The sequence below is a fragment of the Prinia subflava genome, chromosome Z (assembly GCF_021018805.1).
Source record: "Prinia subflava isolate CZ2003 ecotype Zambia chromosome Z, Cam_Psub_1.2, whole genome shotgun sequence".
NCBI classification, from domain to species: domain Eukaryota; kingdom Metazoa; phylum Chordata; class Aves; order Passeriformes; family Cisticolidae; genus Prinia; species Prinia subflava.
Genome location: NC_086283.1, coordinates 94359823 through 94387678, shown reverse-complemented (window position 1 = coordinate 94387678; position 27856 = coordinate 94359823). Strand labels below are relative to the sequence as shown.

At 36.5% G+C, this 27856-nt stretch overlaps 1 protein-coding gene across 2 annotated transcripts in view; it reads left to right on the top strand.

Annotated features, from left to right (window-relative positions):
- The window catches only part of ADAMTS6 (ADAM metallopeptidase with thrombospondin type 1 motif 6), a 145868-nt gene that overhangs the window by 36311 nt on the left and 81701 nt on the right, over positions 1-27856 (top strand). For both annotated transcript variants that reach the window (XM_063423009.1, XM_063423007.1), the window contains 2 exons: positions 22857-22900; positions 26353-26458. In XM_063423009.1, the coding sequence (XP_063279079.1) occupies positions 22857-22900; positions 26353-26458 (150 nt within the window). The remainder of the gene's footprint in view (positions 1-22856; positions 22901-26352; positions 26459-27856) is intronic.

The following is a 27856-nucleotide window of genomic DNA, read 5'->3' as shown; positions in this document are numbered from 1 at the left end:
TTTCTGTTTAGTGAGTTATCAGGAAGAGTATTTACTATGGCTGCAGTCCTGTATTTTGATCTAGAAGTCAAACTCTAATACTTATGCCAAGTGCCTTAAATATTAACTTGGCTGTGCACAACTATATACATCTAAGAACTAGCTCTGCATGAGTATATCATATTGAAGGATTTAGGTCATTTAGAGGGTAGAGTATTTTCTTCTTGTTTATAGGTGGTAACAACTAGATTTAGTATATGGAAGAGAGCAGGAGGAACAAAAACCATTTTGGGTGTGTGCATGTGTGGGGAATGACACGAAAACCACTTTTTCCTTCCACACTTTGAAGCCAATAAAACCATGCAGATTCATCAGCCTGAATCACCAAAATGTCACTCTTTAAATAAAATGTCATACTTAGGACTTCTTTTACAATGCTATGGTGTAATATTTAAAAAGCATTTCTTCCAGCTTCACTTTTTTTTTTTTCCCTGCCATGCTGATGTGGTGACTTGAATTCAAGTTATATGACTTCTGTAGAATGAGGGAAGAGAATAAAAATAGCATTTTCTTTAAGCCTGCAAAATTATTTCTGCTACTTTAGTGAAGTTAGTTCACTCTGCCTTCTTTTGTTAGAGGTCACTGTTACTGACCTGTTAGTATCTTGCTAATATTGTGTGCCATAAGCTCTTCCACCTTCCGGGGTATTCAGATGTATCCTTTGCTCCCTCATTGTGTGTTGAAGAGAGTCTTCTCCCATACAAATCTTAAATCACTTGTTCCCCAAGTGTCTGATGCAGCTGTATAAAAGTATTTTCTGTGAGGTAGTCTGGAGCAATGTTTTCTGGGACTGGTGATACAGATGTGTTTTAGTGTCCTGTTTCTAAAATCACCTCATCTGTAGAAATAGAATTGCTCTATTGTTAAACAGTTACTTGGAATCATACACCCATAGCAGTGTAACATAAATGTGTACTTTAGAGATTTTTTTTAAGGTCTAGAAACAATAGGTACATAATAAAAAGCTCACAAAACTGAAGGGTTCATCAGGGTCCTTTGGCTAAGAGTTTAGTTCCTGTGCTACTCTGTAGTCTTGTGGAAGATTTGGCACTGAGAAGTTGTGTCCAACTGGGATGGATTTTTCTCATTTAAAATTCTTTCCATTCCCATAGGGTATTTCATTAAGGAATTTCAACCTTTCTGTTGTTAGATCATTGTCTTCAACTTTGAGAATACTGTTGTCCCTTGATTCCACACAGAAATATGCAGTCTGTATAGTCTGTTCAGAGGCTCAGAGGACAAATTTTTTTATGCTAAGTGAGACAATGTACAGTCTTCAGTGTGTGAACCTCCTTCATATGAGTGCATGCATTTTGGATTTTAGACAAACTGGTAAATGTATTTGATTTTTGTAAATGACAAGCATATGAAGGAGTTTATTAGTGTGTGTTTTCAGAGACAAGATACTTGGATAATCAGTTTCAGTGGAGCTGTTTCCCCAAGTTATCTTTTAGTTTTACTGTTTCAGTGTGTGTGTCTTCTAGCTCTCAATAAAATACTTTGGTTCTGGAAATGCTGTTTCCATTGTGTCAAATACTGTTAGGTAAACTACTGTGTAAGATGCTAGATTAAAAACTGGTTAAAAATTAAGGAAAAGAGTACAATAAAAAAAGAAAAAGGTTGTGTCTGGTAACACAATATCAAAGATACATATATATGTAAGTGGCAGATTAGTATAGTATTTTGAATAAAGGGGATTATGAAGACACAACAGAGAAAAGGTCATGACTGCCTCAAACATTTGAGGCAATTTCATACATTACCTCTTCTCCCATCACAACAAGCTCTTGCAAAAAGTCTCTCTCCCACTTTCTTGTAATATCCCTTGAGGTACTGGAGGGCTGCAGTAAAGTGTTCCCAAAGCCTTTTCTTCTCCAGGCTAAACAATCCCACTCTCTCAGCCCATCCTCCAGGAGAAGTGCTCCATCCTTCTGATCATTTTTGTGGCCTCTTCTGGACTTGCTCCAGCAGGTCCCTGTCCTTCTGTGCTGGACCCCAGAGCTGATGCAGTCCTGCAGGTGGGCTCTGAGCAGAGCAGAGCAGAGGGGCAGAATCCCCTCCCTGCCCTGCTGCCCACGGGGCTGTGGCTGCAGCCCAGGACACGTTTGGCTCTCTGGGCTGGCAGTGCCCATGGCTGGGTCATGTGCAGCCTCTCAGCCAGCAATATCCCCAAGTGCTACTCAATTCTTAGTTCCTCACAGAGCCTGTATTTATACTTGGTGTTGCCCTAACCCACAAGTCTAAGACCTCCCCACTCATTAACAGCAGCCTGTGTTCTTTCCTTTTTATTGCCCTAGGCTGAGACAGGCCATTTTCTTCTTCCAAAAGGACAAGCCTCCTTTCTCTTTTTAATAAAAGAGGTAGGTATTGGATAAATAGGCAGGAAGAGCCTGCTGTGTATTTGTTGTAATGTCTTTTACATAATTGGTGTGAAGAGTTTCACTTATGTATGACTAAACTTACTAAACCAAACAAATGTCTTTACTGCTGCTTGCCGTTATAGCTGAAAGATCTGGAATAATAGTAATTTAATTAAAGATTACCAAATGGATAGTGGTCTGCTAAGGAAGACCTTGCCTTGCATTTCAGAACTCATTCTACCATGTGTGCTGTGGTAGCCCTGTTGAAAAATATTTTGGTGTCTGTCATGGACCACAAAACAAGGACTGGGGTAGCAAAGTGCTTCCCACTGTAAGAAAATGCAAGTTTGTGACCAGCTGAAGAACCTGAACATACATACATAAATCTACAGGACTTGATGAGATTCTCATCAGAATCCTGAGAGAGTTGGCCAGTCATGCCAGTCAGGTGAAGCACCTGGTCGGTGGGAAAAGGTCCCTGTTGACTAATGTAGTGGCCTTTTACAAGGGAGTGACTACATGAGCGGATAAGGGAAGAGCTACAGATGTCATTTATCTGGACCCTGTAAAGCCTTTGACATGGTCCCTAACAATATCCTTCTTGCTAAATTGGAGAGAGATGAATTTGAGGGGTGCACTGTTCAGAGGGTAAGGAATTGGTTGGATGGTCACATCCAGAGGGGAGTGGTCAATGGCTCAGAGTTCCAGTGGACATCAGTGACCCTCAGGGTCCATATTGGCATTGGTCCATATCTTATTTAGTGTTTTCAGCAATGACATAGACAAAGAGATTGAATGCACCCTCAGCAGATTTGCAGCTAACCCCAAGCTGAGAGGTGCAGTTGACACATCTGAAGGATGGGATGCCATCCAGAGGGACCTGGACAAGCTGGAAAAGAGGAAGATGTGGACATCAGAAGATCCAGCAAGGCCAATTATAAGGTGCTGCACCTGGGTCATGGCAACCCCAGTATCAACACAGGCTGGAGAATGAAAGGATTGAGAGCAGCCTTGCTAAGAGGGACTTGGGACTGGATGAAAAGCTGGACATGACCCAGCAATGTGCACTTGGATTCCAGAAAGCCAAATGTGCCCTGGGTTGCATCAAAAATATGTGGGCAGCGCATTGATGGAGGTGATTCTGCTGCTCTGCTCTGCTCTTTAAAATCTCATTCAGAGTATGGCATCCAGCTCTGAGGTCCTCAGCACAGGAAGGACAGGAGTGAGTCCAGAGACAGACCATTAAGATGACTAGAGGAATGGCAAATCTCTCCTATGAAGAAAGGTGAAAGAGGTTGTTCTCTTGTAAAGACAATACCCCAGTCAGACTTTATTGCATCCTTCAAGTAGCTAAAAGGAGACTACAAGAACTGGAGAGGGACTTTTTACAAGAGCATTTAGTGATAGGGCAAGGGGAATAGTTTTAAAATGAAGGAGAGTAGATTTAGGTTGAAATGAATGGAAGAAATTCTTTACTCACTGTGGTGAGGAACTGGGAGGTACCTGATGCCCCATCCCTGAAGATGTTCAAGGCCAGCTTGCACCTTGAGCAGCCTGATCTAGTAGAAAGGTTCCCTGCTGAGGGTGGTAGGGTTGGAACTAGATGATCTTTAAGGTCCCCTGCAATCCAAATCATTTTGTGGGCTTAAACACAGGGATAAGTGAACACCAGGCGATTGCTTGGGATGGATGTGGCTCTGAGTAGATGCACACAGTTCCTATTGCCCTGCATCCCAGAAAGAGTCTCCAGAAACTCAGTGCTACATTGCAGTCCTCCATAGCAAAGATGATGTGTATTGACAGCACTGTGAGAAGAAAGCAAAATTAGTGTTGGCACCTACTGTGCATCAGAATTTACATTGATGGAACGTGTTCTCCCATCCTGCTTTCTCCTTCCTAAGGCTTCACAACCTTGGTTTTGAAAATTAGGGAAAACTGTTGGGGTGTGTGGAGCACAGGAAATCATACCAAGTCAGTACAAACCAGAAAGAGAATGGTTGCCATTCACTGACATGTCAATACTAGGGTAAAAAAAGAAGTCCGTAATCATATTGGTAGTAGTATTTTTGTGAAAATGTGCATTTGGATAAAGTATCTTAAAGAACTCAGTTTGTTGGTAAGTAACAAGATTTTTGTAACCCACCAAAAGATCTTGCTCTTTTTCAACTGCCATTTTACCCTTCATATGTCACAGCATATATTGTTGTTAGGAATTATGTTTGTTTTACATGCTGAAATCAAGTTGAGAAATTCTTGTTTTTCAGTACTATTCACTCCCTGAACACGATATGAGACATAATTTTGTGTCAACCCAAAATCTTGATCTCTTACTCCATGCATCTATTTTTTTCCAAAGAGTTACCAAGTAATTTCCTGTTACATTTGGTGAGGTTAAATCCAAGAATGCCAGCTCATGATTACTTCATATTTCAAATTCAGCTTTTTGTGGGAAACTTTAGAAACATGGTCAGATTTCTGAAGTTTTGCTTTCCACAGATGAAATTTTTTGAATTTTTTTTTAAATAGCCATCATAAAGCTGTGGTTTATTATACTTGAGTAAACTACCATCTGTATGCATTTGGATGTGTTTTCCCATTAAGACAGTAAAACACAAGTAAGGCAAGTTATTTGAAAAATGAAGCAAGGGAGGTGAAAAAGTTGAAATTGAACACTATACAAGTATTTAGTAGTCTTCATGCAGATTTTAAGTTTGGCAAGGGTTCAGTAAGGCAGTTTGCTATTGTTTTACTATGCTGTGATGGAGAACAAAATTTAAGATATACCTATGACTTTTAAAGAGACATTGACAGTGCACTTTGTGCTCCATTTCTACTTTTCACTGACCAGATTTCAGATATGTATTGTATACTTAGCAAATTATATAAAGAGCAGGAGGAATTGGTTCACAAGTATCCAGAACTAATCCCTTGCGTTATACAATTTAAGTTAAAGAATTTGAAATCTGTACACAAAAAATATTCTGCTATACTGGGCAAAGAGGGAGAAACAGAGCATGTTAAGTACGTACATATTACGTACTTTTCTTTGACTACTGCATATATTTCTAAAAGCAGTTAATTTTGCTGAAATGTATGTGTCAGCTTGATTATCAACAAGTTTATTAACCCAAAGGTCAAATAAATTCAGAATATCTTCTGTAACTTGTTCTTTATGTTTTTTTTATTATTACTTTGTCCTCCAACATAGTTATATGCAACACCGGAATCTGATATGAAGGAAAATAAAAAAGCATAAAGGCCTCTTTCAGGTGTCACTTTGAATATCTTCATGTTTCTGTGTCCAAATGTGAGGGTGTTTAAAGAAGCAGATTATTCAGAAAATGACAGCTTTTACTTGGAAATGAAAGCTCCTAGGTTATTTAGAAATAGAAGCCATAGAAGATATTCAGGCATATTTTTAAGTATTAATTCATTTAAAACACTAGCGTACTAAGAACACAGAACCACCCTCATATAAATTGTGGTAATATTTCAGAATAAAAAGCTTAGATTTTCAATAGGAGAGAGAAGACATTTAAATATTGCTTTTAAAACTCCTGTTTCACGACAAAAATAGGATTTGCTGGTTATATTATAATTAAGTTATTGCCTCAGTAGATGGCACTCTTCCCTCTGAGTCACCAAGATGCCTAGGTCATCTGTATTTAAGGTTTCCTTTTTTTAGATACAGTATGGAACTGATCCTGACTCCCACTGCTTATTAGAACATGAGTATCAATTTTCATATTCTGACAAACTGTTTAACTGTTACGTTCTTGCTTGTCTCAGTCTTTGCTAGGGCTGCTTGATAACATCTCTTTTTGTGAACTGCTGTGTGTGTTGCTATTAAAATACTTGTTATGCCTCCCCATACATACACTCCTCCACACTTCACTCCTCAGCTTGCACCTAACAGGGCTTGATCGTCAAATCTTTAGTCACCTAAGTTTTATGATTTTGACAGAGTTGTGTTCATGCCAAGATGAAAATTCTATGTGTGAAACTTATACATTCAGTTGTGTTGATACTCTGCACTCATTGTATCCAAACAGGATCTCTTACGATAGGTTCTTATCTGCTAAAAGGTGTGATTGTGCCACTACAGGCATAAATGCAAATAACCTGTAAACCCTTTTAAATATTAGGTGTACAGTATTTAAATACATTCTTTTCACATACATGTTATAGAAATTCACTTGAAAATTGAATTTTACTGCCAGTGTGGCGGGGTCATATAAAGTCACAGTCTTAAAATTTTGACTTTGTACCTTTGTCCATGCCATGCCACAGATGTCTGCGTCCCCTGAACCCATGGCAACAAGAAAAACTGGGCTTCACTGTCTCTTCATTATTCTTAGTAGTTATGCCAAAGACACTGCGTTTTTATACCATCCACAGATTTCTACACCATGTGCTTTTTCTTTTATATAGCAGATTAGGGTAGTCTGGATTCTTCTGGTTTTGTGCAGCCTGGTCATTGAAAAACAATATCCACACCTTCTTCATACTTTTTCTCTGCTTTCCACAGTAAGAGAATTTAGCAAGTTACAGATGGAAATAAGAACCAGGTTTAGAAATATGCCCATATTGTAATGCAGCTCATTCTGTTTATGATACAGATTTGAAGTAGCATTTTTGGACACATCCAAAGATTTTTTGGTTTGGGTTGGGGTTTTGTTGCTTGCTGGTTTTTGTTTTCTGTTTATTTAGTTTGGTTTGGGTTTTGTTTTGTTTTTTTGAGAGGACAGTTAAACCAGGAAACACAGTCTTAAGCTTTTTATAGTATTCAGTGAGAGCTTCCACAATGCAGAAAAGAACGCTATATGCTTATTTTAAAATTATGCTTGAGATGCATCTTCTGCTGTTCCTCATGTATTTCGTTTTACTCTTTAATTGTAGCCTTTCTTTTTCTGTGGGATCTGGTAAAATGAAAAGATAAATTTTCTTCAGCCTCCCAAACAGAAATTACAACTAAGGTGTGCTCCTCTGATGTTTTGTGATGTTTTGTTCCTGATACCTGTTATACATTCTCAGCCAGCAATCTAAGACTGGTTTAGTAAAAGCCATCAGCTGTCTGCCCGTGGGATCTGTTATGTGAGGACAAGCACTGAGGAGTAGATTTTCCCAGAACCAAATTTCTTGCTGTGATGACTTTGAAAGCAGAATCATTATTTTCTGCCTTTTTCTGCTTTAATGATCTTTTAATGCACAACCAGTCACAACCTTCATTTTTCTCCAGATTGGATTGTAGACCATCTTTCTTTCTCTAGAATTTTAGATTAGATTTAGACTTTTTACACATGATTGCATTTCTACATTCTAAGTTTCTAGATTCTTGCCTGTCTGTCCCCTGCCAAAGGAATCTTCGCATGACTTGAAATATTTAATTACCTGCTTTTTCTGCCCAAGCCCTTCTTGGGCAAACAGATTATCCTGAATATGCCCCCACAGCTTAAATCCACAATAATTTTGAGTCAGTACCTTCAAGAGTTTTCAGAGTTTGACAGTTTACTGTTAGTCTGCAGTCTGAGTTTTTGTGCATGTTTGCTGGCAAGATACACTTGTGTCCTGGGTACTGTAGGAAAAGGATGTTTCTACACATGTGCACTTTATATATATTTTTAAATAAGCAATCATTGTGACTTTCGTAATTTGGAATTAAAAGCTTTTTTATTATCTCTCAGAACACAGTTGTCATTCTGGACAATTCTCTGTTTAGGTAATTATCATAATTAGTATTTCTCCAAGTAGAAGAAGGTATGTGTCCACATTACAGTGCTGCAGTGACTGACATTGTTTGTAGTAGTCAAACTGCATGAATCTATTAATGATCTTTGAGTCTTGTATCAATTTTGGAGAGATGCTGTGAAAACACTTGCTCTGGCATTACAGGTACTAGAATAGGTCTGTGGATAAATGGAGAGATGTTTTCCCTTGTAAAAACAAGTTATTATTAGATCTGAGGAACAAGAGATTTAAGTAAAAATTCCTTAAATATCTAGAAACAAAACCCCATGAAATATTGCATTATTTCAACTCAAATAGTTATTTAATTTCTCCCTGTTTGTAATTCTGACCCCTGCTGCCCAAACCCCCCGCCCCCGCAAAAAAGTGGTTTTCAAAAGACTGAGATAATTTCAGATCTTTTGTTGTTTTAAAAATTCAAAAATGTTGTCAGTAGCATATCTTAGCAGTGAGATGTAATTTTAGTAGTCTGGAATTTGTGTAACCTTACTAGTTATTCACTGATAAATGATGAAATTTTGGTACTCTTAGTAATGGCTTTAGACTCGGTGTAAGACTAACTGGAGTGTCAAATCCTGGTCAGTCTAATTGAGAAGGAAAAATACTCACATCACCTAACTAAAATATTTTTTTGTGTTTTGGATGCTTTCTGAAGTTGAGACATGGTTCCTAAATGACTTACAGTTTGGCATGGTTTGGAGTTTTAAGTACACGTTGACCAACATGACTTTTCTGGGAAGACTCCTGACCTACATAAAGTAACGCTCATATCAGGGAAATATAAAAGTCTGTGTAATAGTTAGACATACAAACAACTTACTAGGAAGTACCAAGAAGATAACAGAAGTTAGCTTCATCCACAGAGCAGACTGCTTCACTGTCAATAAGCTGAGAGTTAATGCAGTTATGATCTTGGAGGACAAGATTCCTTAAGGTCAGAGGAGAAAGAATAGAAACTGCCAAAATTAATTTTTTTTTTCCATATGGCCAGTTACAAAACGTTGTTTTAAAATTAGTTTTGTACTGAGTTGCAGACTATCCAATACTGCTGTTTGAATCAAATAGCTGCTGTAGGTATTTGTAATATTATGTTAGGACATCAGGTGTAAATTATTAAAGTTAATATTTTTGTTATTTTTGAACATTTTGTTCAGGTTGTCTTCTGAAAACTGTAGAACTTGTATTTTTGGGAGCTGATAACATTCAGCTTCCAAATGTATGTGATTCTTTTTCAGACCTTTTAAGATGGCTCTTTGGATAGCACTGAGGTTGCATTTGGATTGCCCTCACACTACTTCAGCCAGACCCATGTAAATCTCTCATTTATTACTCCTAGCAGCTTGAAAAAGGGAGTGCTAAGTGATTGGATAAATAGGCAGGAAGAGGTACAGGCAGTTCCTTAGCTTGCACATTAATTTAGCTGTAATGAAAGGTATTTGCTTATATTGTTGTTTTAGGACAGTTAGTCCTGCTCAGAAATTGCAAGGTCATAAGTAATGCTGACAAATGTTCATTGTCCAGATTCTTTCAGAAGAAATTTCTACCCTATGAACTCTTTCAACCACCTGCCAAAGCAGAGGGAAATATGTTATGCAATTCTGAACAGTAAAGAACAAAAAATTGTACTTCAAATACTAGCAAAACCAAGGAATTTTTCAGACGTGTGAAATGCAATCTGTTAGGCCATGGAACTGTTTATGGGTCTTTGACCAAGAATGGTTTTGAAGCTATTCCATTTTAGTCACATTTTGGCTATGTCCGTTAATTATTTAGTGGTTAAAGAAACCAAGCATAAAACAATAACAATAGTATGAGATGCACTTGGTCAGGAGAATTGTGATGTTTTGCAATTCTATTTTTGGTTATGTCTTGAGTCAATTAAGCAGATCGTTTGGCAGTCCAAAAAACTTTGTTCTTGTATGTGTCCCTTCCTAAAAATGGCATTCTAAATAGTATGGTGCTATGCTAGAGGTAGTAACTTCCCTGAAACACGTTGTTCATTTTTATAGTCTGTGCACTGCTGAATTTGCCATCTCTCCCTGCATTACTGGAAGAAACTCTTCCTGTACATTCCTACATAAGTAGCTGAAGAACTTAAACAGATTAATGCATCTAAATTTTATAAAAATTTTTAACTAATAAAAATGACATTTTAAGTCAGATTTTTTTTGCTTTAGGCTTTTACAAGTTAGAATCATAGAATAATAGAATCATTAAGGCTTTAAAAGACATTTAAGATTAGTCTAACTGTCAACCCACCATCACCACCAACAAACCATATTTTCAAGTGTCACGTTCACATGTTTTTTGAATGCTTCCAGAGATGGTGATTCCACCACTTCCCTGAGCAGCCTGTTCCAATGCTTTACAACTCTTCCTGTGAAGAAATGTTTCCTAATATGTAATCCAAACCTTCCCTGGAACTTAAGGCCATTTCCCCTCATCATGTCACTGGTTGCCTGGAAGAAGAGGCTGACCCTCACCTTTCTGCAGCCTCCTTTCAGAGGAGTGTTTTCTCCTTTCAGAGATTCTGCAGTTGTAGGGAGTGATAAGGTCTCCACTGAGCCTCCTTTTCTCCAGGATGAACACCCCCAGCTCCCTCAGCTGCTCCTCACAGCACTGGTGCTGCAGACCCTTCACCAGCTTTATTGCCCTTATCTACCCTCACTCCATCACCTCAGTGTCTTTCTTGTTGACCGTAGGCCAAAAACTGAGCACAGCACTGGAGCTGTGGCCTCACCAGTGCCAGCACAGGGGACAATCCCTGCCCTGGCCCTGCTGGCCACACCACTGCTGATCCAGGCCAGGATGCCCTTGGCCTTCTTGGCCCCCTGGGCACTGCTGCCTCATGTTCAGCTGCTGTCACAGCACCCCCAGGTCCTTTCCAGCCCCTCTGCCCCAGCCTGTGGCCCTGCCTGGGGCTGTTGTGAGCCGAGGGCAGGAGCCAGCCCTGGGCCTTGTTGAACCTCACCCCATTGGCCTCAGCCATGATCCAGCGTGTGCAGATCCCTCTGCAGAGCCTGCCTGCCCTCCAGCAGGTCAGCACTGCCACCCAGACTGGTGTCACCTGTGAACTTGCAGAGGTCTATAGACAAAACTGATAAAGATGTTAAATAGGACTGGCCCCAACACAGTCCTGAGGAACACCACATGTTTTTTTACAGGTTCTTCCAAGCAAAAGTGAGAATTTGTTTAAAGGATTTACATTTGTAAATGACTTGTATTTATTGAATGAAGCCGTGCTTGACAATGATAGAAACACTAAAATAACTTAAACTGAACAAATGAGAACCAGACTACTTTATAAAACAGAAATTGGAGTTAATAAATTAAAAAGAAAATCGAATAGTGGTAATTCCCACATGTTATCCAACCTCTTTTAAAGCATCCTTACTTTATTAAACTCCTAAATTGATCCTTCCTTTTCTATAAATTTCAGGAGAAGTTAAGTGTTTTAGTTCAATAACTTTACATAAATGAAAGTAATAATTTTAAAATAATGATTTTGTGACCTTAATACAGTGAAATTCTCCCCATTTTTCAGCCACAATTGAAAGAAATATTTTCTTGGATGTGAATTTTTCTTGTTTGTAGATCTTATGGTATTTACATGGCATTATTTACAATGATTTAGGTATATTAATTTCTACAATTTACTGGGGCAAAAAGAAATAAGGCATACTTATTTTTGTTTCAGGTTCAACTTCCTGGATTTCCTACAGTTAGTCTTGTGTTGGCTTTGTAGAAGAGAATGTGCTTTACAGAACAATATCAGGTGTTTAAAACTTCAGAGTCAACTAATTGGGGAATGAAGTTCAAGAGGTTTCATGTGTAGTTGTTAGGAAGATGTAGAATTGTTCCAAATCAGAGCAGAATGGAGAGGAAGACTCTTCCCCTAGTTTTCTCCACTGATAAAAAATTTAACACTATACAAAAACTATGGTTCTAATAAATATTCCATTTTGAGTAATGTAATTTACATGTAATTTACTTTCCAATGAATATTCTGAAGAGTTGTATTAAAATGTAATATTTATTGTTCCATGATTATTAATTAAATGATGTGAAGATTTTTAGATAACACCTACTTAGAATCTATTGGATTCAGTCCAAAAGGGACCTCTGGAGGTCTTCAGTCCAATTGTTATCCCCTAAGCAGGGTGAGATATGAGACCAAACTAGGTTTCACAAGACTTTACCCAGTCAAATCTTGCAAAACCTTTTTGGGCAGACCACTTTACTACTTGACTGCCCTCATGGGGATAAAGGTTCTCCTTAGAGCCAGCCAAAATTTCTGTTCAGCATTTAAAATTTTATAAAACTTGTGGGAATAATTATTTTAATAGTCTCATGGTAATATGCAGTATGTGGTAAAAAATGGAACAGAAGTTCAGGTCAATTTTAATATGAAGGAGTAGATTGTCAATTAAAAAAATAATGGAACTTTTCTTTCATGACATCGGTAGGGGGAACCAAACTAGTTTTGGAAATACAACTGTAAGTGTTTTCAGAGAAGATAAAAGTGGCTAAATACTTTGTGGGCTTAATAAATGTAATTAAGAGGAATTTATTAATTTATTTTCCCACTTCACAATAGGTTAGCTTTGAAAGACTAGTTTACAAAGTGAAGGCTTGAATAGTGTATGAAAGGTATAAACCTAAGAAATCACTGAGAAATTTGTTTTGACCATCGTGTGGTTTTCATATGGATTTAATAGCTTAGGTTGAAGAATTCACATACAGAGAAAGAAGTCCTGACATATGCATCCCTTTGCAAGATAGGTCATGGTTTCTGAAGCCTGTTTGCTTTCCTAGCTAGTTCTGATTTTTTTTTTTTTTTTTTTTTTTTTTTTTTTTTTTTTTTTTTTTTTTTTTTTTTTTGGTCAGGAGTAATAAAATAAATTACACCAGCTTCACTCTCACATTCTTTAAGGTGAGGGGAAGTAAGGATGTGTGCCTGCAGACAGCCTGGATAGATACAGTTGACTAATCCTAACTTGTATATGGTAAGAATAATGTGGTTTATGAGGAGCAGCTGCCGTAAAGTCAGTTAATGTTCTCAAGATATTCAGCCATTGATTCACAACAGTTAGTAGCTGTTGTCATTAAAATGATTTGTAAAAAATAAGTTAGACAGAAAATTATAATAGATGCTACACAAGCTTTTTTTTGTCTTCAATAGATCTAATATTTCTTTCTGGCTTGTGTTACATGGAAAATAAGATGAAACAAGGATTTGCGTGCAATTCTATGGGTTCTGCTTTTCATACAGGCACATTTCAAAGATCCATGTAATGTGCACATATTCCATTTGCCAGCCCCTTTTAAAAAACATAGAAAATCAAGTTAATTTCCTTCTGATCTTAACATGACAGCTTGATGTACTCTTACAAACTCGGACAAGATCTGCAACATATTTTTCTTCTTTTAAACTGATCCTCTTTGTCAGAACAGTCTTTGCTTCTGCTGCCATTTCATTCTGTCACTCTTTGTATTTCTTTTCCTTTCAGTTCACAAACACAGCACAGAATATGCTAGCTTCCAACTTTGTTAGCTGTATTTTACATGTCATCTGGAAAACTACCACAGGTGTCCAGCACTCAATTGGCTTTGTATTATTCTTTAAGCAATTAGATCAAATTGTTTGCTCATATTTTTTGAAGAGGAGAAATTCTTTATTGCAACTTATTGTAACACATGCTTATAGAAAAAAGCACTAAACTTGTAAATTATATTGCTGCGAGTATGCTCTTAAGACAAAAAATTCTTTTGATTCTAGTCAGGGTTAAAAATCATTTGGGTGGAATGATGGTCCTTGTTTTTCACCTTTAGAAAAAGTCAGCAAATAAACTTTATTGCACTGACTGAAGAAGTTTCTAATTGCTGCATTAAGCTACTGAAATTTAGCTCTTTGTGTAAGTATGACTTTGTGATTCTTTAATTAAGCCCAACGGGGTGTACTGTTCTCATTATTTTCAGGAAAAATAAGTTGTGACAATATATGTGTAAGAGTTTCAATCTTTTTCTCAGAAATTTTGGACAAAAATCAACCAGAAGTAGCAAAAAACAACCACTGTTCCTGTTATTGGATAATACTATTATTTTTTTGAGAACATTTGGACCATATGTCAAGTGTTAACAATATACATTGTTAATCCAGCAAATAAATATATTAAAGATTTTTGGGAAAAGAACAAGGAACCCTACTATGCTGTTGATTAAACTGTGCATAGTATGCCTAGATCTTGAATAGTTTGTATCACTCTGGCCTTCTCATCCCAAAAGGTTTTTGGATAACTGGTGAGGAGAAGCAAGGATGACTGAAAAATCTGTCTCCTTTTCTGACTGTTCAGTCAGAAAAAACCTGATTTTCAAGGGTGAAAAATCATGACTTTTTTACAAGGAATGACTAAATTGAGGACTCTCTTACTTGGAGAAGTCAGCTTTTGGAAAAGTCGTGTCTGGGACAACACTACAGTGATCTAACCATTTACAAGATTGTATGGAGGGCATAAATGAGGAAAAAAACATTCATAGCATCTTTGACCACAAGAACTTGAGGCTGTCCAGAAAATATAGAAGAAGAGAGACTCAGAACCAGGAGAAGTGAGGCAGCTCTTTTTAATGCAAGGTTTAACTAATGTTGAAACTTCTTGGCAAGTCACTTTATGAAAGCTGGACATATGTATAGGTTGAAAGATTGGCTAGGCATGTTCACAGAAGAAAAATCCATTGAAAGTACTAAATACACAGAAGCACATCTGTCTCAAAAATTCTGAGCCAAAAATAGTTGGGAGAGTACTGGTATAATTGACATTTTATGCTTGCAGTGTTGTTATTCTTTCTTGGGCCTTCTCTTAGTTCGTTGCAAAGGCAGGGTATTGGGATAGTGGAATCTGTGGTCTGGCCCATGTTGCAGTTCCTAGGTTCTTCTGTACCAGGTGTGGTCCATCATACTAATGAACTGCTATTCTTTACAGCCAGTGCTTAGCCTTTTATGCCATATGCAGTGTGAGTAAGGGTAAATAAAGTGGACATTTTGTGTATAAAGATATGTGGTCTTCTCAGAGATTGTAAAATAATTGCTTACAGTATTCAGAAATTTAGACATGCTCATAGTAAAATCATAGAAAGAAATCATAGAAAAAACTTAGAAATATATTTGCAATATATTATTGCTCTAACTTATCTAATTTATTTTTGTAGAACAGAGCTAAAGCTTGGTTAGTAATCATAGCTGTTAGCTGTGTTTCCCTTCTGCCAGAGGTCTAGACTAGTTGCTTCCTATTTTCTGCTGTGTGGCAGGATGCCCCCGACCACACCTATGTAATTAGTTTTGCTAGCTTTCCTTTTACCCAGACTTGGTTACAGTAGCACACTCTAAAAAAAACCCCTTGCCCTACAAGCTGCTTGAGCTGTTCAGTGTCAATGTCCTTTGAAAAAAAGCTTTATGTATTAGTTCCTGGACTTATCCTGAATGTACTGATAGAGAAATTATTAGCAGTGTACTTAGAGTAAATATGTAGAAAATTCTGGTTTATTCTCTAGCTCAGTTTGAGGTAGCTATGTCTGTGTAACTCCATCTAAATTTTGGGTCAATACTGAGAATGCAATATAAGTTTCAGACACTTCTGAAGTTCAGAATACAACAAATCAAGTATTTCCTACACTCTGGTGATAGTGCAAATGCTGAATCTCTAAGTTATCTCTGAATATTACTGAAATCACCATTGCCACACAGGTGGGTGGCTCTACATTTCTGATGCACTAGCCTAATATTTTTTTGAGTGGATCAGGAGTTATCCTGAGTGTCCTAAGGGCACTAATAATACTACTGATTGTGATAAACTTACAACTGCTATTCTACTGTTACATTGCCAAAACTGATGAATACAAATGGCAGAATACAAATAAAAAAAAATTTACTTTTTTGACTGTATTTGCAGTTTATAAAAAGTAGTATGGAAGTATTTCATTTACAGTGCAATTATTTAAAAGGTTAATATAAATCAGGAGAACTAGAACTTACAGCAGCAATAGTTTTTCTGGCTGTAACTCAGAATTTGTCCACCCAAGCTAAGTAGCAGAACAAAGTCCAGTAGAGACAGACTTTGGTTGTCTATGGCAGCATTAAAGACATGGAAAACTAATAATAGAAAAATCAATTTCTGATGAGTGGTGTGTAACATGTATGTTATTCTTTTCCTTCCTTGGTTTAAATAGCTCTTTCTGGTTTGAGGCTTTTGAGGAAGGAACCAAATAAGACGTGTTCTTTATTTTAGGGCAGAATGCTGTTGTGGTGTACCACTTTCTGTAAGGCAAGGATGTGCTGAAGAAAAGCTTTTAGAAAGGCATCAAAAATACTGTGTAGTAGAGAGTATTACTGTTGGTAATGAATGACTAAATTATCCTAGGAGTTATTAATTCCATTGCAATTCTCTCATATTAGTGACATCCAGTTCTCTAGCATTAGTGGCATTGTCTGCACTTGCAAAATGACCACTTTTTAAATATAGCCAAGTATATGTATGCAAAAAAAAAACCCCACCAAAATAGGGTGAAAGTACAAGATAGTTGCTGTTTCTTTCTCCTTTTTTCATCTATTTTTCATACTTTAAAAATAGGAATTGGAGTTGTCAGATAGCTTGAAGGTTTTGATCCATTTAAGAGAAAGCTGAGATTTCAGTGTGATATGGCAGCAGTTCAGTTTATAGTCACAGGTGTTGGAACTAGGTTAATTTAATTTTTCAAAATAGGTACCTTTTTGCCTGGTCTTTCACTTTTATTCAAAAATGAGACATCTATGACCGGGTGCAAAGATAAATCGTGTTGCATAGCATGAAGAATAAAAAGTAAAAAATATGTAACACTAATGAACTTGTTAGGTTTGTTGACCAAGGATGTGTGAGAAGGATAGTTCTTATTTAAAGTTTGTTCTTAAAACCTATAATAATTAAAAAGTGAGTGTCAAAAAGTATAAATTGGTTTAGAAGTGAAAAATAAAATCTTGCTTTCAGAGATAACATTCACTAAAAATGAAATATCAGTAATTTGTAGTATTTTGCTCTCTTTACTCTTAGTTAGGAGAGATCAGTGCCTAGACTTTATTTTATTTTCTGACAAACTTTTCAAGCAGATTAACTGACAAATCTAGTATTATGTACATGAAGTATGTGTTCACCTATCTTAAACTTATGCAGAGCTTCATGTCCAGTCATACATATTTGCTGGTTTCGCCTAGCCTGAATTTTCTTACTTTTTTTATTTTAAAATATTTAAATTCCATCCATTTTGGTAGGTGTTCCCTCAACGATTTACTGTGACTGTATTTTGCTCTCCTAAACTCTTTTCCATTAAGAAATATTCCTTCAAAAGTCTTTTTTATTTATGTCAATATCTATCTTAAATATTACTGATGCTTATTGGTAGCTTTCAAAGTAATTTTGGTGTAGTTTGATGTATGTATAAGTTAACAGCTTGTGTTTCATACTGATTTTGAACAGTTTGGCCTTCTAATAAGAGTTTTCGTGCTTTACTCATCGTACTTAAATAAAAGATATTGTGTGGTTATTCTTGTTAATTAATGAAATTCTTTAAAGTGTATCTAATACTAGTATTCATGTGCGTTTCCAATCCAGTAACAGATGTATTTCTATCTCAGTGTTAATTTGATGCAAGTAGTCCTTTCTAGCAAACTGGACATTTCCAGTAACATACAGCTAGTAATAGTAATATTTTATAGAGTCTCTTTAAAGTTAATGGACCAGTTTGGATAATGAGATTGGTAGAAAGGGTATTGTTATCCTTGAATTTATAAATACACATTAACATGTAAGGAGAAATAATTCACTTTGCTTTTTTATCTACTATTGTAATGATGCTGTTAGAATAACTTTTTGAACTGTTACACATGATTCAAAAAGTTTAAAAAGCCTGTTAAGGCACATGGTAGTGACAGAAGGGCCACGGTGTAACAGTACAGTGTGAGAAATCTGATCTAAAAGAAAATTTAAAAAGTGATTTCAAAGGGAAGGAGCTCTACTGAAACAGTGGGACTCAGCTTGGCTGATAAAGACATAACCATATCCCCCAGACAGACACTGAAACAATTTGTTTTTTTAGACTAAAGAGGAATTAACGAAGTGATGAAGACAATAAAAGAAAAATCAATTAAATGATAAGGTGCAATCTCTGTCTCTTAAGTGCCCTAAGCCACAGAGCTGGAGATTTCTATCAAGGAAGGTATCAGTCTAAGCTGTCCTGTGTTCTTTGCAAACACTCACAAATGGCTGCTGTGGAGGGAAAGGTAGATAACTGGATAACCTAGGACAGTTTTTCTCAAATTATGCTCTAAGCAATTCTTAATGTGCGATTGAATAGCTTTTAAGGAGTATTTTTAAACTTCTCTAGCTTCTAAAATAAATTGCTTACATTTTTATGCTAAGGATTGGTGGAGGTACAATTGAATCATTGTGATGCTTTCTTATAATCTGTGAATTAATATGTCTCTTTATTTTTTATTTATTTTTATTTTTAATGTGGGAATACCTTTGCTAGCATAGCACTCTGTGTGAGCTACACAGTTGTACAACTGCATGCATTGGGCCTGCAAACTGGCAGTTTGCAGGGATCAGGAAGAATCTTCTCTCCTTTCTCTGCAGTGTACCAGGAGACAAATGGCTGTATTCCCCTAAGGTGCCTGGGATTGGCTATAGGTGCAGATAATTTGACTGATAAATTTGACTGATAAATTTGAGCAGTGCTTACTGTATTAACAGAGAATTTTTCTTTCTTATCTGTTTGACTTAAGTGTCCTACTCAAATAATCAGGATCATGCCAGTCATCAGATTTGCAAAGGAAATGGATTTTTCTTCAGGTTAGAGTTACAGATAACAGAGACTTCTTGAAGAGATAGTTGGTAGCTTACATCTACACTAATACATTAAATAAACATGTCAGTGGCTTTTCCACTGCACTGAGTACCACTGGCACAGATCTTGTGTACACACTACTAAGCTGGCTTCTCTAAAGGCGATTAGTTTGGTGTGTTTTGCCAGTTAATAATCGTGGCCATCTCCACAACTTCTTGTGGAAGTTCTTTGAGATCAGTTTTCTCATGGTACAAATCTGTGCAAGGAACATTTCTTAAAAAATTGTGATAGAGTTTTAAAACAGCTTGATAATGCAGATAGTAGAATTTTAGTGTCTAGTGTGATCTCTTTAATTTTTTAATACAGTGTGTAAGTATATTTTAGCATGGTGCCTGTATATCCTGCCAAAAAAGACTAGAATTTTTTATTTCTGAAGTGTCTCTGTATGTTTAAAGTGTCAGTAACTCTTGCTGTTTGATCCACAATGAATGACAGCAGTGTACTGCTGCTCCAGTCCTTGACCATCCTGTTGAACAGATAATGGTCTGTCTATGCACTTTCCTTCTGGCTGATGTGTCAGTCAGAGTTGTCAGTGACAGTTGTACCTCCATCATGCATTTCCTGTCTGTCTGCTGCAGCTCTTCAGCAGCCCCACAGGAATGCCCAGAACTCTTCCCCATCTGCCTCATGAAATGACTTCTGATTTCTTCAGGGCAGGCATGGCCATGTAATCAACCATTTCCCTCCTACCTCTTTTCCATTTCACTTCCCCAGTGTGGTCACATTTCAGGGGCACTGCACCCACTTTATTAGGAGTTACATGATCTTCTTTTTTGGCTTGGGCACAGATTTTTCTTGGCTGTCTCAAAATGATCTGTCATCTTATCCCAAGTATTTACTTATGTAACAGTGTTCTTTCATTCAACTTTTGTGTGGTGTCCCTCTTACACCATCTGTCAGTGAACTGAACCAACATTTTTGCAGTTGTCATAATTGTGATTGTTGTCATAATCTTTAATGGTTGGTTGAGATAATTGTTGACTTGAGAATCTACCTTTTTGGTCTCTTGGTCCTAAAGTATTTACTAGGTTCTTGGTGATCAAACTGTACCTTTGTGCAGCTTTTTTGGGTGTGGGTTTTTTGTTTTGTTTTGTTTCTTTGTGGGTTGCCTTTTTTTTCCCCCCATAGCAATTAGACCTGTCTAATCTTATGGGCAGTTGTGATGATTTGTATTTGCAGGGGTTTCTTGGCTTAAAATTACTATCTGTCAAATATTACATCTGTAGTCTTCTGCGCTTGAACTCAGCATCTGAGAACTGATTGGATTCCTTGAAGGTTCAAAATAAAGTTAGAGGAAGTGCTGTGAAAACAAAACAAAACAAAAGACAAGTTAGTCTGATTTTAAGTCACAGAGAGAAGCAAATTATGTAAGCAAGCAATTTGGTTCATAAGAATGCTGTGAGCTTTCAGGCAAATCACTAGCAGAAACCATTCATGTGAAAGCAATAGGATGAAAAAATAGAGCTGGAAGATGATGTAGATAAAATAAGTCATTGGACACTGAATTTTTTTTTCAAAAGTTCAGAAGACTTTTTCCTTCTAAACTGGGGCCTAGGAGCATGTATGAATATTCTTACAGGAAATTAATCGTTGTCTATAAAATTTGAATATTTTGTGATGGCATATTTAGAACATGTTACTACCCAGGTATGTTCTTGCAAAAATAATTAGTGTATTGGAAAATACAGTTATCTTTTCCTTAGTTTTATTGTCAAATTTAAGTTTAATTATCATAATATTTTCATTAAAATGCTAGTTTATGCATAATGAAGAAGACTTACTTCCCAGCAGAAACTGAAGAATAGCCTGGTCTTTGTTTTTCAAAAATGTAACAGAAACAAGGGACTTCATTAACATATTTCTCTCCTATCACAATTCTTTGTGAAACTGAAGCTTAGGTGAGAAGTAACTTCAGATTCATACCTGTAGGTCAGTAAGTTGATTCAGGCCATGAGGGAAGTTTTCAGCTCTGCTGAACTCAGTGACAACATTTTGCTTGAGTTGAGTGGAATTGGCTTTATTCTCAAAAATCCATTTTATCTAAGGATGTTTGTCTTTAATTGGTTTTCCATATTACCATTAGGTATTAAAAAGCAGAAGACCTGTGAATTTCAGAGACTTTTTTCCATTCAGATCTCAACTATGTTTTAAAGAATTTAGTTAGGTTTTTCTCACTAAAGACTGAGCCGTCTTCTTTCTCTGAGGAACAAAGTTTCCTTGAATTTCAATAGGATTAGGTTCAGACACTGTCCTGAACACAGAAATAAAAAGTTTGATTCCTTAATTATGTAAAAGGCAGGAAATGTCCAGTAAAAATCCTTTTTTTTTTTTTCTTGGAATCTGTGTCGCCTTGAAGCTTAGGAACACTTCAGTGATTATATTTCAAGAGAAATAAGAAACCTTTTTTTGTAGGAATGTTTTCTGTAAGACTGCTGATTTTGTTACCTTCCCCCTCCTCCAGACAGCAAATGGGAAATCAGTCTACATTTGAACTACCTTGATGAAATTACTGCACATGAACATTTAAGTTCAAAATTATAGCTTAATCCACAAACTGCTCCACACTCAGTACCCTTTAAAAATCAAAGGAATTCCATGTGGTCACAGCAGTCTGCATGCATAGAGAGTTTACTGGATTTGTTCCAAATTTTAAGCTTTGTTATTTTGTCCATGGATTTGGCTTGCAGACAGACCATAACTCTTTTAGCAGTAAAAGGTATATATCTTGTGATCAGACTCCTATGTGATAACAGTCCTTATGGTATTTTTAACAGAAAATGTCTGGTGGCCTGAAATTAGTAAATATTTGGGTTTAAAATTAAAGCATAAAGACAGTATCTTTTAATATTTTTTTCTCATTTGCTTTTCTAAAGAGTAGAAATTATTCTTAAGCATTGTATGCTTCAGAAGTTCAAGGAAATCAGTATAAATCATTGAAAATCAATAGCATTGTGGGAATGACCTTTTATCACTATCCATATTATAGGATTGCATAATCAAAATATGAAGGTGTAATTAATGAATTGACTGCTGCATGACCACTGCTATTTTAAAAGCTATGCCACAGAAAATGTTTTAATTTCATTGCTAGCTCCAGATATTTACATATTAACTGCACAAAAACTCACTGGCTTCTGTGTTTGAAAGATTGTATCTACAACAACAAAAATTTTCCTTTAAAGAAATTTTTTAGCTTTTTGCAGAAATGTTTTTTTTTCATTTTAGTTTGTTAGCACATATTCTTAAGATACACTATAATTATGGAAGTATAATGACAAGGGAACTATAATGACAGTTCATTAGATGTGTTTAAAAATGTAATAAGTCGGGGTTCAGTTTTTAGTTAGAATCAAAGTCTAAGTGGTATGACTTAAACTTAATATTGTTTAATTGATAAGCATGAGGCCACAGGAGGCTTCCAGTTATGTTGAATATGTAAAACTTTGGGTTTAAGAATCAGTAGCGGTCTATAGCCATGCTGCTGTAACTTCGTAACAGAATGGTAGACTGCTTTATGGAGCTGGTGATTACAAAGATCCACTTTAACCATTTTTTTCTTACTGGCAGGTGTCCCACTGGCCTGAGGCCAGCGGCTGTGAGTGTACTGCAGCTTGTGGTTTACACCAGAGTGTAGAAAATGCCGACACCAGCTGGCTGCACATAATTAAACTGATTGCGGTCTGACAACTTGGACTATGATACAGATATGTGATAAATATACAAACTGTCTTACAAACGTGATTCACTAACATACTTTATCTACTTTTTTTTTCTTAACAGATATGATATCTGCACTTATAAAAACAAGCCTTGTGGAACACTGGGTAAGATTATAAAGAGAAATTTCAGCTTATATTTGCTGTTTCCTTGCTTTATACTTAGCTATTGGTTTATTGACTGATTAGAACTGATTAGATCTTTTAAAGTTTGTACTTTCAAAATTTTGCAGCTTTATAAACACGAAAGATAAAAGACAATATAGGTGGATTTTTTCTTTGATATATTGCTGGAAGTTTTAATTATGTGAGCTGGTGCTGTGTATTTAATCTCTGACAGCTGTAGTTCTGATAAAACCTAGCAGATGACTCAATTTTACTTTTACAGAAGAGAACTTGCTGTTCATTTCCATTTACCGGTGTCCATAATGTAGTTAAAAAAACAGAAGTAAAAATCCTCAGGAAGGTTATAAAACTACCCCCATAAACCTTACAAAAGAAATGAACTTCGAGGTTTACACTGTTGCTGTGTTGTATACAGCAAGTAAAGCTTCTTTTTTTATAAATTTAGAAAAAAATGGCACAGTGATAGAAAATACAATAACATTGAAACTACTTAAGACAGTGCTTTGACAATGGAGATGTGCACCTGGCAACCTTAGATTAAGGATGGAAAGCTATTGTTCTCTCCATAGTTCTAAGTATGTCACCAGAAGTTATTTATTAAAATAAATACCTATAGATGACCTATAACTATGGCTTATTGCCTCTAATGGTGCTTTAACATATAAACAAAACACTATTCAAAGATTAATATAACGCTTGTTTAGATATTTTTTCAGTTTGCATCCTTTCGTAAGCCGATTTTCTTGCAGGTGATTAAAGACAAAATTCTAATTCAGCTAGTTCATATTATTAATACTTTTCTCAGTCAGAGTTCATTATTGTGTTTGCTGTGTCTTTGCCTATGTTACTGTCTGCTTGATAGCCTTAACCCATGCTAATTTTTTCTATAAATCTCTCTCAAGTCAGTACAATGCTTCTGGAAGAGGGGTGCAGTTTAGATGGTACCAGAAAAGAGCCAGAATTTTGCCTGCTATAAATGTAAACAAAACTCACAGCATGCTTTAGTAAAAGGCAAATCATGCTGATGAATTTCTAAATGTAATTGATTTTATTTGACATTGGAGGTGATGAAACTGAAGAGATTATGTTGTAGAAGTGGCTTTGCAGGCATTAAACAAAAAGGTTGAAAGAGAATACACTCATGCACGAACTATTTAACATTTTTATGTGATACTGTTAACACAGATCATTAGTGTACTAGGTCTTACTCTATCAGATTTTGACATAAAGGCAAATTCTGCTTCACTTGAATCTAGTGCAACAGAGGATAGATTTGGCAAATATTTTATTAAACAAAAATTTTAATTAAAAAAATTAAAATAAGGGGCACATACAGTATCAGTTCCAACTTACTGTTGTAGGGGTCTTGGCAACAAAACCATGACAATTTTTTTGCATTATAGGCATTGAATTGGAGAAGAGACAAGGCCCTGGAGTCCTTTGCGAGGCATTTGATATGCTTAAGTCACAATGACATCCAGTAACTAAAGTTAATCATATGTATAAGAAGTTTGTGAAAAAAGTCACAGAGAGGTCTCAAAAGGTCAAAAGGAACCAGAATAATTGGTACTCTAGGAAGAGACCGAAGGAAGGGATTTCATGTGGCATAAGCATCTGTATCCTATTTCGGACACCTGAAGCAGGGAACCTTTCATAGATCATCTTAGAAAAGACAGACCTCAGAAGTCTTTGCAGGGTGTCTGTGGCTCCAGTGAAGGACAAATCTTTTTAAAGTCTGAGTCACTGACTGAGTTCTTAATCTCTGTCACTTTCTGCAAGTATGGTATAGAGATATATTTATACTCTGGTCTTCTAATTTGCTGAAACAAATCCTCAGTTATAAGACCTGAAGATGGAGATGACTTTATCATTCAGATATGGTGGACTTTGCAGGGGAACATGATAGTTGTATATATATGTATTGCAGTGTTTGTCTTCATAATTTCTTCAATTAGAACAGCATGGATGAACTGAAATTATTACATTTTTTGTGGGTTCCACACTGCAAGCTCTCCAGACACACATGGTCAGCTTTTGCCCATGTCAGTTTGGCTATCAGAGTAGTTTTGCTGTGTCCAGACTGGATTTGTTTGGGAAAAAACACAGAACACATACCCCCCAAATGCTCTATATGTGTCTGTAGGAGACCTGAGATGCCCATGGGGTGTTCTCGTGATACCCCTGCAATACCTTTTTCCTTCAGGAGGTTTTGAGTCACATGTGTAGTGATGTTCAGCCTACAGGATTCAACTAGTCCAGAATGGCCAAACCAGCATGCAAAGATAAGTGAAGGACCTCAACATCTGTGCTTCAGTGTGCTGATCCACTCCTATGGCTTAAAATTAATTACTAATGTGGATACAGTAGGAAGCACTTGTCATATGATGACTTCCTTACTGTTAGCCCAAACAGAATAATTTGAAGTCCCAGCTCATATAAATAGTTTGCTTTCTCTTTTCTCCACTCGCTGTTCCAGTCCCCTCACGTCTCAACCAAAGCTAAGCTTTTAAATTTTTTTTTTTTTTGTTATTTTTGGGGTTGTTTGGATTTGGGACTTTTTTTGCTTGTTTTTCTGTTTGGGTTTTTTGTGGTTTTGTTCTTTTTTTTTGTAATGTAGTTAACTGAACAGGTAACTTCCTTAAAGAAAGGTTTGCTCCTTCTTTTAGATAAGAAATTCTAGGGGAGAAATGCATTAAATAAACCTGATGTTTAAAGCTTTCTCTAATGGCACTGAATTATGGCTGCAGTTCTGTAATAATCTGTTGCTGAAAAATGTGTAAGATACAGAAGAGCCATAGTTGGTAAATGCAATGGCATTCTTTCACTGAAGAAGGTTTTTTCAAGCCCTTGTAATACAATAAGGTTTTAATGCCAGAAGATGATGGGTGATAAATGGAAAAGACTTCCATGGTTAAATGTGTGCTTGTTATTAACATGTCTCCTCTCTCTTCACTGATGCATTCAGTTTTGTTTTTTTAATTTTTTTAACGTACCATGTGAGGTTTTTCATAGCTAAAAAAGTTGCTTGTATGCTTTTATGAACCCACTAAACTTAAACAGATTTCTTTAGAAAAATAATGTGGATACATTTTGCTTTCTTCAGGCACAAGAATGTTAAAATAGAAATGCTTTCTTGAATTCCCTCTCCTGGCTCAAGTTACTAGGTGGTCCCAAGTTACCAGAAGTAAAATTTATAAATCTAACCCCTAGTCTAGACATTTTCCAGCACTGACTGCAGTTCAAAAAATATTAATGTCTAGCCGGCAAAGTGAAATTCCCCCCAGTGATTTTGCAAATGACTAGCAAGTTAACCTTTTGCCAACTACTCCTTCTGTGCATAGAAGTTATTAAAAAGAATCCAGGCATTTATAACTAGGGCTTTTAAGACTGAAACACCTTGGCATGACCCTTTGTGTCTCCTTCTGTTTATTCAGGCTTGGCCTCTGTGGCTGGAATGTGTGAGCCTGAAAGGAGCTGCAGCATTAATGAAGACATTGGCCTAGGTTCAGCTTTTACCATTGCACATGAGATTGGTCACAAGTGAGTGAGTTTAAAATAAGAATACATTTTAATTTATCACCTTTTTAATATTAGTTTATAATCAATATAATTTTTTCTTGCTTCATCTTTATTCTGATGTTCCATGTTTCTGTATATGGTATTTGTGAGTGGCATTACATTTTATTTAGTATGTATTACCAGGGGCTTTAAATTTAGAACTGAAGACCGATTGATTTCAGATTCCAATTAAATCTGTCCTTCTGAGATTTGACTCACAACCTTCCTACTCTGTTTCATATTTTTAATTATTTTGCTTTAAAAATATTTCTTGTCTATTATCTTTTTCTACCTTTCTTTGTGAAGGAGAAGTGGTTAAAAAGTATTTTTTCTATCTTAAATTTTGTGTTTAATATAATTCAAAATATTATAATTGGAACATTGATTCTGTTGTCAATATTCATATGCTTTAAGTCCTTTTTTACTTAAAGCATGATCTATATAAAACAGGCATAGAGCAGTCAGAATCACTTGTTACATTTAAAGTATCAGCATAGAGTTTAAAAGAGTATGTTGTTGTGACACTGATAAAACCTAAGTAGTGTTTGGTCTGGAAATATTTCATGCCTTCCATCGAAAGATAGCATTTTTACTACATTGTGATGATTCTAAAAAGACTGGGCACCTTTTAAAAAGAGGTTTCCTTTTTTATGTTCATAGGTTGACCAATACAGAGTTATGGATGACATGCTTTTCCACTCACTAGCTAACAGAACTGTTAAAAGTTCCAGTGTGGTCTGAAATGAAGCTAGCAATCTGCTGATTAAAAAAAAAACAAATTGGGAGTTATTTTTAGCCCACCTATTATGTTAGATAATCACCGGGCAACTATGCTCTCAGTAATATTGATGTATAGGGGCTATGAAAAAGCCCCTACACATCTAGTGAAAATGAATTTTAGAATTCAAAAGCAGTTATATAAGAGATGAACAATAGTAATAATTTTAAAAAAATACATGTAATAACCTCCCTGATCTATCTCCTTCCTTCCTTCCTTCCTTCCTTCCTTCCTTCCTTCCTTCCTTCCTTCCTTCCTTCCTTCCTTCCTTCCTTCCTTCCTTCCTTCCTTCCTTCCTTCCTTCCTTCCTTCCTTCCTTCCTTCCTTCCTTCCTTCCTTCCTTCCTTCCTTCCTTCCTTCCTTCCTTCCTTCCTTCCGCACCTTCCGCACCTTCCGCACCTTCCGCACCTTCCGCACCTTCCGCACCTTCCGCACCTTCCGCACCTTCCGCACCTTCCGCACCTTCCGCACCTTCCGCACCTTCCGCACCTTCCTTCCTTCCGCACCTTCCGCACCTTCCGCACCTTCCGCACCTTCCGCACCTTCCGCACCTTCCGCACCTTCCGCACCTTCCTTCCTTCCTTCCGCACCTTCCGCACCTT